The sequence below is a fragment of the Melospiza georgiana genome, chromosome 16, assembly GCF_028018845.1.
Source record: "Melospiza georgiana isolate bMelGeo1 chromosome 16, bMelGeo1.pri, whole genome shotgun sequence".
Classification (NCBI taxonomy): Eukaryota; Metazoa; Chordata; class Aves; order Passeriformes; family Passerellidae; genus Melospiza; species Melospiza georgiana.
In genome coordinates, this window is record NC_080445.1 from 8,081,840 (window position 1) to 8,091,276 (window position 9,437).

A 9,437-nucleotide genomic window follows, 5' to 3' on the forward strand; every position below is an offset into this window, starting at 1 on the left:
ATGAGCGGAGCGGGGCCGGGGCCGGGGGCGGGCTGCGGAGGAGCCGCCGCTCGGGGGAGGGGGCAGCCCGGCCCCTATATCCGCCCCGCCCGGCGGCCGCCCCAGAACCCGCGGGGCCCGGCCCGAGCGCGACCCCCGCTCCCGGAGGGACCCCCAGGCCGGCCGGAGCCCGGCGGGACCCGCAGCCGGCGGGACCCCGAGCGCAGAGCGACCCCCGGGGCTCCGGCCATGGGCCGCGGGCGGGCCCTGTGCGCGCTGCTCGCCGCCGCCCTGCTGGCCGCGCAGGCCTTCCCCCAGACCAACATCAAGATCAGCCAAGGTGAGCGCTCGGCGCCGGCCGCCGCGACTCCATCGGGCGTGGTGGGGCAGGGAAGGAGCGTGTGCCTCCCGCAGGGCCGGCAGCTGCTCCAGAAATCCCTGACTTTCCTTGAAATCAACTTTCTTCTTTGCCATGGGGACGTGCCAAGGGCAGCCCCGGTCCTTGGTTGGGGATGCCAGAGGTCTCTGGGCTGGCTGTGTCTCAGCAGGCACTGCTGCGGCTCGGGGCTGTGCCCTGCCGTGGGACCGGTGTGAGGAATGAGGCAGGAATGAGACACACATGGAGAGTGCAGGGCTGTGGCAGGAATGAGCACACTCATGGAGGGTGCCGGGCTGTGGCAGCAATCCTTGCACACTCATGGAGGGTGCCGGGCTGTGGCAGCAATCCTTGCACACTCATGGAGGGTGCCGGGCTGTGGCAGCAATCCTTGCACACTCTTGGAGGGTGCAGGGCTGTGGCCATGCAGCCCAGCAGGACAGGCTCCTCGTTTATTCACGCTTACTGCGTGTGAAACAAACACAGGATTCTCCCTTATTCCCCTTCTTTGCTCCGAGCTGCTGCTGACTGCTGAATCTCACTTGGGTTTCTTCCAAGCTTTTCCACGGTGTCAGTGCAAGTGGGAGTTGCTGCACTAGTTTGTTTGAGCCCTGTTGGGTTTACTGGGGCTGTGAGTGGAAAGGGATTCCTTAAGTGCTGCTTGGTGAGATCGTGAGAAAAGGGATCAATACAAGCCTGGCTTTCCTGCCAGACGCCTAATCCGTGGGAGCTTCGCCAAAACTAATTAAGGGGGGAAAAAACTCTGCAAGATAACTTCTATCTGTCAGTGCCAGCTGCAAGAGCATTGCTGCTGGTATTGGCTGTAGCCTCCCAACTCCAAACATGCAGAGGATTTGAAGCTGTAAAACCAGCTTGGTTTCATTAAAGAATTTTATAAAGCAATGCCCTTGGTTTGAGAGGATGTCCCTCCCAATGTGCTTCATCTGATGTTTAATATTTTACTTGAAAACTTGTGACATGTGCCTTAAAATCCTTCAGGGTGTGTAAAATATTGCCCAGTTGTGGGATTCCTGTCCATCAGTGGACATACCTTCCCCTGCAGCTCCACACAACCCCAGAGACACTGAGAGCAAGGTCCCTCCCCTGAGCACATCCTTCAAAGGTGGATGCTCAATGTGAGACTCTTTCATCTGTTAATGAAAAACAAATATTGCAAGTAACATGAAGGTGGCATTGTTTGCCCATGGTGACTGGAATGTCAGGGCTTCAGGAGTTGCTTCTAAAGCCATGGGTGAGTGGAGGCATCCCAACATCACACAACAGCACTGTCTTAGTCTCTGCCACATGCTCCTGCCCTCCAGCCCCCTGTTTAAATGCCGATTCTGTGGGTTTGCTCAATAAGGGGGATGTGGTGGGATGGATCTGTGGCTCAGCTGGCACCCCCAGCTTAGCCACGGGCAGTTTCTGCTGGAGTCATGCTGGGGGTGGTTCTGGGGCTCCCCTGTCCCAGCCCTGCTGTCTCCCCATGCCCTCCAGCTCCCCAGAGCTGCAGCAGTGCAGAGCCTGGGTGCAGCCCTGCTGCTGCAGGGGTGCCTTGGTGAGCTCCAGGACGCTGCTCCTGAGCCCCAGCTCTGCCAGCTGGGACCCTGCCCATCCCTCACTGTCACCACCTCAGCCCTGGGTCCTGGTGGAGGCCCCAGGCTTGCCCATGGCAGGATCTCCTCAGCTCCTCTCTGTTGGCATGGGTTTCAGATCAGCCTTGGGGTGTTGATGGGCGCTCTCCAAACCCAGCTGCTGGCCAAGAGCTGAAGAGGTTCACTTGCCTTCTCAGGTCAGATGGCAGCATTAGCTTGTGGGTGTGCCAAGGGGGTGTCTCCGAGCACCTCTGAGATCTGAGGAAATTGTCAGCTGTTGATTACATGGAGTTCTTTGATCCTCTGCAACAAGAGCATCTGCTGCCTGCACTGACCTGAGCTGGCCTGCTGTCCAAAACCCTCTGATGGAGCTGCAGCCCCTCAGGAGCCCTCCTTGCCTGGGCATCTCTTGCCAACCTTGTTCTAGCCCCAGATTTCACATCTCAGACCTGCAGATCGCTGCAAGTGAGGCAGCATTGCTCCTTGGGATGAAGTTTTCAGGAGCAAACCTGCTCTCCACCAGCTGAGTCCAGGGGAGCCATGCAGCTGGTGGTAGGTTTTTTCCCAGTAGCATCCTGAAATGAGGAGAAGCCCTTGTGAAACTGACTAGGATTTTCTCACTTAATTATTTCTAGTTGGAAATAAGCCAGCTGGGGAAGTGAAACTTTTCTGGCAGAGCAGTGCCAGCTTCTGTAAGATTTTGAAAAGTGATTTTCCTGGTAGTTCTACAGTGGGGCTCAGCTAGTAAATAAATAGAAAAGCTCCAATTTGGCACTGACACAAATGCAGAGAGCACAAAACTTTATTTCTGACCCCAAATATTTGTTTTCCAGCTTTTCTGAGTTAGTAACAGCTGCTTGATCTGAATCTTATCCTCAGCCAAGTCCGGACATTTATTCTGATGGAGCTGCTTTAAAAAACATGGTCCTCCTTTAAAACTGCTGCATTGTAAATTAAAAAAAAAAAAAAAAAAAAAAGGGAGAAAGGATTCTTGCAGTCATTTTTCACCAGGAATTTGGGGACAAATGGATGGAGTGACTGGGGATTGAGGATTGGCAGGAACCCCGTGCTGCAGGCACTGGCTGTGCTGATCCTGCCCTGTGTGGAAGAGCTGATGTTTTGCTGGTCATTTAGACCCAATTGTCACTTTCCCTAAAAGTGAGGGTTTGATCTAAAAAGCCTCCAAATGCTTCCCTTGTCACCTTCTAGATCAAAACACCACACACAGCTGCTGGCTGGATTGTGAGGCTTTCCTGTGGAGCCATGAATAGGGCCCTATACTCACAACCCTACATCAGATTTCTTATGGTTTTTCTGCTACAAATATTTCAAATAAAGCAGCTCCCCTAATTGTTCCTGTCTGATAAACTGGGACCAGTAGCTCTCCTCCAAAGAGACAGACAAAGCCTCTGATCCTGACCTAACAGAAAAGATGCTAATTAAAAGCTGACCTCCCATATTTTCCTTTTTGGTATATTTAACCTTAAATTCCTTCAGGCACCTCTGGTTCACTGAAGCTCATCAAATTAATGCTACCTAATGGGAACCAGTATGGAATAACAAAGCAGGGCTGTCTCAGTTTCTGACTTGCTCTCAGCTGCTCTGAGCAAGCATGAGGGTGGTTTTCCCTGGAATTGGGGTGCCTGAGGGTGGTTTTCCCTGGAACTGGGGTGCATGAGGGTGGTTTTCCCTGGAATTGGGGTGCCTGGCTTTGAGGCAGGGCAGTGGGACACCCACTGCAATTAGCACTGGGGAGTGAAGGCTCCGTTTGCTGGAGGTGCTGCTGGGTGAAGCCCTGTGAATTTTGCCACCGTGCTGCCAGAGGTGAGGATTTTGTCAAGGCACTACAATAAAACCCCAGTTGCTGGAACAGCTGGTGGTGCCTTGTCTGGCACAGGCCTCTGGGCTGTCCCTGGCAGGAAGGAACAGCAGCCCCGAGTCTCTGCAAGCAGGACCAGATCCCAGGCTGTCCTTTCTGGGGGTACATGCCTCTCCTGTGAGCTGGTGGTAAAGCTGAAGCCTTGTGCTGAAGGTTTGACCCTTGTTCTGCTTTGGTTTTGGAACCCTGGCCAGCACCATGAGGGGAGGAGGGCCTGGCTCCAGGAATCACATCAGCTTTTGGGGTTCTTGGTCCTGCTCTATTGCTACACTGAAGTAGTTTGTGTCTCCTAGGGCTGTTCTAAGGATTTTCCCAGAGCATTTGTGGCCGGTTGTGAATCAGAGATCTGAACTCTGCCTTGCTGCTGAGCTGTCTTTATCTTACCCACTCTCCCCAAAAGCTATTTTGTTCTCCCAGCCCAGCAGGCCTTATCTTTTGTCTCCTCCACAGCCCATAATTGGTGCTGCTGAGGAGGGGAGAGCCCCTTGAGCCCCTCAAGGGTTTGTTGCTGTTGGTGCAGAGCTGCCCCCAGTCAGCTCCTCTGGAGGGATGCCTGGGGGTCCCAAGGCAGGCTGATGGGGTGACAGCCCCTCAGGGCTTGGCAGTTGATTTGGCCTTGCTCAGGAGGAAAAAAAGGCTTTTTGCATTTGTGGTTTGTCACCTGGAGGGGATGTGACAGCAGGACCCCGTGGGCTGGCTGGTGGCTGTTTGTAGAGCACTCAGAGATCCCCATGTGGAAAGAGCTGATGAGAGATGCAATTATCACCCAGAGCTGCCAGCACTGGCACAGGGAATGATTTGGCTCTATCAATGCTCACACAGCTGCTTTGGATTCACCTTGCCTCTCTTTTTCTCCGTGCTGTTGTTTCCTTTGCCACCTCCCTTGCTGCTGCTGGCAGTTTTGCTCTTCCCTCAAGGAAAGCCATTCCCCTGGCCCCTCAGTGCTGGAGGCACCTCCCTGACCTCTCTGGGCTCGAGGCTGTTACCTGCTTGGATGGTCTGATGGCATCTGACGTCTGCCCTCACCCCCTGCACCCACCCTGCCCACTGCCCACTGGCTTCCACAGCAGCACTGACCCCAACCACAGCTCCCTGGGATGTGGAACTGCCTCAGGGGGGCTGGCAATCCCCCCACGTTCACAAACCAGCAGCCAAGAGAGTTAATCTGCGTGCCCCAAGACCTGAGGGTCCTGAGGGCTGCATCCTCCCCACACGAGGGGGAGCAGAACGCAGAGCAGGTTGGAGGAACGTGTTAATGCCACTGCTGTGTTTAGACAGCGGCAACTCCAAAGGCTCCAAAAGGACATCCTGCCCCCACGGGGGCCTCTTCTGGGACAACTTCCCCTCTGTGCTGAAAAGCAGCAGGGGAGGAGGAGCAGCATGGCAGAGCTGTTATCTGCGGTGGGAAACCTTTTGGATAGGCTGTTATCTGTTGGATGGGCTGTTATCTGTGGTGGGATATCTGTTGGATAGGCTGGCACCACCGGCGGCACACGCGCCTCACTGGCTGCTCCTGGGCTGGGATCCTGTGCACAGCTGCCTCCAGGGACAGGGACAGGCCATGGAGGGGGGTTCCTTGGGGGAAGGAGGTGCAGGCTGTCCCTGCAGGAGGGCAGAACCCAGCCATAGCCCCTTAGCCCTCCCCTCCCAGCACAGTGGCTCCAGTGGTGCTGATAGAGACAAGAGGAGCCCTTATCTTGGTTTCCTCAGTAGCAAATGTCAGTGCCTTTATTTTAAGCATCCTCTGCCTAAAATTATGAAATGATGTCAAGCTAGCTTGGAATGTCCCTCCTGAAACTGAGAAACCCTCAACTTGTTTAAAACGTGTTTTGATTTCTGCAAAGTATTGCCTGGCTCCTGCAGCAGCTGGGTTTTCCCTGGATGTGTTTGGTGGTCATTTGCCTGGGTGAGGTGGGAGAGCAGGGCTGGGCACTGCTGCCTCCATCACCTGCTCAGCTTCCTGGCCAAGCTGTCTCACCACCAGCTGCTGGATGTCCTGTGCTCTGCCCCCAGCCATGCCTGAGCCTGTCCATGCCTACTCCTGCCCGCTGTTCTGGACAGAGTACGAAGGGCACTGCTACCGCTACTTCCCCATCAACAAAACCTGGGCTGAGGCCGACCTCTACTGCGCCGAGTTCTCCATTGGCATCAGGTCAGCCAAGCTGGCCTCCATCCACAGGTGAGCTGTGCAGAAACATCATCCCACACTGACACAGCCTGGGGAGGAAGGAAACTGGGGGCAGAGTCCCATTCCCACATCACAGCCTGTGTCAGCTGCAGGCTCGTGTTCCAGCCCACACATCCCTCTGCAGCAGTCAAGGCTGATGCACAGGTCACACAAAGGCAATATAGAAAATAAATGCCTTTTTCTGAACTGGCAGGAAAACTGGCATAGTATTCCCTAAATTTCCCAAAACTGTGGTTTTTTACTGTTGAAAAAGGGATAGAAGTACAACATGATTACACAGGGCTTTTTCCCTACTCCCTCTCCCCCAGCTCTCACCAACACTATGCTCCTCTTGCACAGGCCTGGGAAAGTAACCACCAGCAGCAAGAAGCAGGGAACCCATTTGCCCACTGGTCCTGTGGTAGGGTGAGTGCTTAGGGACACTAAATGTGACTATTTGCTGACATATCCTGTTGATTGCCCTGTACTGCTCTGTTTTGCCAGCTGGCAAGAAAACGTCTTTGTGTACGACCTGGTGAACAGCCGCGTGCCCGGCATCCCCACCGACATCTGGACGGGACTCAACGACCTGCGGCAGGTGGGAGCTCCCTGGAATCCTGTGGGAAAAGGCTTTGGAAAATTCACCTCTGTGTGTTTTCCTCCTGGAAAGCCACTTGGTGTTCTTCTTTGCTCTTTATACCCCTTTAATCAGGAGGTGGCCTAGAGTCTGTGGTGCAGCACGTGGAGAAACTTGTTATTTCACCTTTTCCAGTCTGCTTTTAAATGAGAAGTGTTACTGGAATTAATAGATTAACCAATAATTACTCATATCATCTCTTATTACAGAATTAATAGAAAGAGTATTGTACTCTGCTGGTCCAAGAAGAGCAAATTAACTGAAAAGGTCTTCAGTGTCAAAAACCACCGAGTTCCATTGCTCTCTTGTGCTACTCTGTGACTTTTGGAAGCTGACATGTTGGAAATATATAGTCTAATATGTTAGAAAGACAAATGGAGACCATCAGGAGAACAGTCTCATGTCAGCAATTTTTTGTAGATATTGGAAAAGGAATGGAAAAGGAAAAGGAATGCAGAACTGGGTGGGGGTGTTAAAAATATATAGATTTGATTTCTGGGCTTCCCCTGGTGAGAAAATTGTGAGGGGCTGTTCTTGGCAAGTTTCCAGTAGTAATACCCAAACGTGCTGTTTGGGCTTTGCTGAGTGGTGTCTGTCTGTGTCCCTGGGCTGTGTGGCACTGGGGATGGGGGTGGCCTCCCACCCTCTGCAGTCACAGCTCTGTGGTTACAGCCTCTCTCTGCTGCCCTCATGGCAGGAGGGTCACTTTGAGTGGACAGATGGCTCCTCCTACGACTACCAGTACTGGGATGGCAGCCAGCCTGACGATGGGATCCACTCCATCCCCGAGGAGGAGGACTGCGTGCAGATCTGGTACAGACACAGCAGTGGTGAGCACCCAGGGCACCCTCAGTGTTATTTGTGTGGCAGTAAATTCAATCCACCGTGGCTACTGCTTTTCTGAAGAGGCTGCTGGCAGGCAGAGGATTCGCATTGTAATTTTTTAGTATTATGTTCTTTTTTTTCTTTACAGTGAAAAGGTGTTTTCCTTTTCGCCATGTACATACATGCATACATGCTCATTTTCCCTCTGCTCCCATCTCCCTCTCCCATAGCAGCAGGGCAGGAGCATCAGCTGCCTTGAAGAATTACCAAATTTAGTCAAAGGTCGAATTTTCCCATTTCTCCTCCCCCATGGGAAGCCTGTGGGAACACTCATTGTTTTGCCAGCTTATCTCTCCCATACAGCCAGGACATCTTGCTGGAGTGGGACAAGACCCTGCCTGTGCAAAAATCCCACTTCACACCCTCCCTGCTGGTGAGACCAGCCAGGTGTGTCCAGGCCCCCAGATTTACCTAAATGTCTGTCCATGGGCAGCCTGTGGATCATTCTGGGGGAACAGGGCTGTGTTTGCAGCTGCCCCTCCACCACCAAGTCCAAGCTGGGGCCCAGCCTCCCCTCTCACATCTCCCAGGTGAGGATGCTGGGAGGAAGCATGACAGCGAGTGGCACAAATGGGAGCACATCCAGGGAAAGCCCCCCACAGTGGCAGGAGGCCCGGGTGCCAAGGGCAGTGCTTGGTTCCCTCTTTTTGCCTTTTTCCAGCTAATGCTTTGTGTTTTTTTGGAGGGCAGCACTGCGCTCCTGGAACGACAACGCCTGTGGCAGAGCCTTCCCCTTTGTGTGCAAGATCCCCTCGCTGGCCCTGGACTGAGGCTGCTGCTGCTGCCCACACCCCCTTCATTCTGGGCCACCTCTCCAGCTGTGCTGGGCTAGAACAGCCAGGACATGGATGGGCTGGCAGGGCCATGGAGCTGCCTGGATCCCCAGCCAGTCCCTGGCTGCAGAATCCCTGCTGGAGGATGGTGGGGATGAGCCTGGCACTCAGCACTGACAGGAGCTGCATTCAACAGCAGAGGAGCCCTCGGGCCTGAGTCTGGCTTTGGATTTCAGACCAACCATCACAGTGTGTTAGAGGAAACCCGTGATTTTACCAGTACACCAAACTGTTAGCACCCAAAAATAGCCGTGTGTAGGAAATGCTTCTGCCTGTTGATCTGTGAAGAGTGGAGGAAAAGTGTTCTTTTCTGTTAAGTTATGCAAAATGCCTCTTGTCCACGTTCTTTTTCTCTCTGCTAAAATAAACTGCAAACAGCAGGTGGAGGCTCCGCTGTCTTTCTTGCCCTGGAGTAGCAGTGATTCCCTGGGGCCTTGGGGTTTCATGTTGAAGTTGTTTTTCCCCCAACCTGCTCTGTGTGCTGGGGGGAAGCAGCTGCTGAGGAAAGTTCATTTTATGGACCCTGTTTTTTGGGGTGCATGGGGCAGCCTGTGTGCTCCCCCTGCCCTTTGCCTGGCCCCAGCAAGCACAGAGGCACCATGGAGGTGTGGGGGGCCCGGCAGTGCCCAGAGCCCAGCACATCTCTGACCCTGAGCAGGGGTTTGGCCCTGGCTGCCTGGAGAGCCCTGGGGCAGCTGGAGAGGGGCTAACACACACCAGCTGGGGCCAGCCCATCCTCACAGCCAGTCCTGGCTGGGGAGAGCTTGCAGAGTTTGCTGCGGCCCCGTGTCCTAGTGGGGTGATGTTTCCTCCCTAAGTCCTTGCTGATGTCCTCTGCAGCACAGAGAAGCGTTTCTGTCTCCCAGGTAAATATTTTTGGGGAGGTGTGTGTAGTTGTGGCAACTCCTGTGCCTTGTTTGAACTGCTCTCTGTGGAGATGGGACACTCCTGCTTGGACAGGGATGGATTTGCAGGGTTTGGGTGACAGTGGGGCTGTGTTGGTGCCAGGGCCCAAGGGAAAGGCAGCACTACTGAGGGAACACCAGGCTCCTCCTTGGGGGACACAGCTCCAAGGGGCACTGCTGG

General features: G+C 54.1%; 1 protein-coding gene across 1 annotated transcript; it reads left to right on the forward strand.

Moving 5' to 3' along the window:
- Positions 1-8,380, forward strand: CLEC19A (C-type lectin domain containing 19A). Its single transcript, XM_058035820.1, has 5 exons — positions 1-319; positions 5,843-6,008; positions 6,501-6,594; positions 7,331-7,463; positions 8,209-8,380. The coding sequence occupies exons 1-5, from the start codon at positions 1-3 to the stop codon at positions 8,286-8,288; spliced, it is 792 nt and encodes a 263-aa protein (XP_057891803.1). The 3' UTR covers positions 8,289-8,380.
- The last annotated feature ends 1,057 nt before the right edge of the window (positions 8,381-9,437 follow it).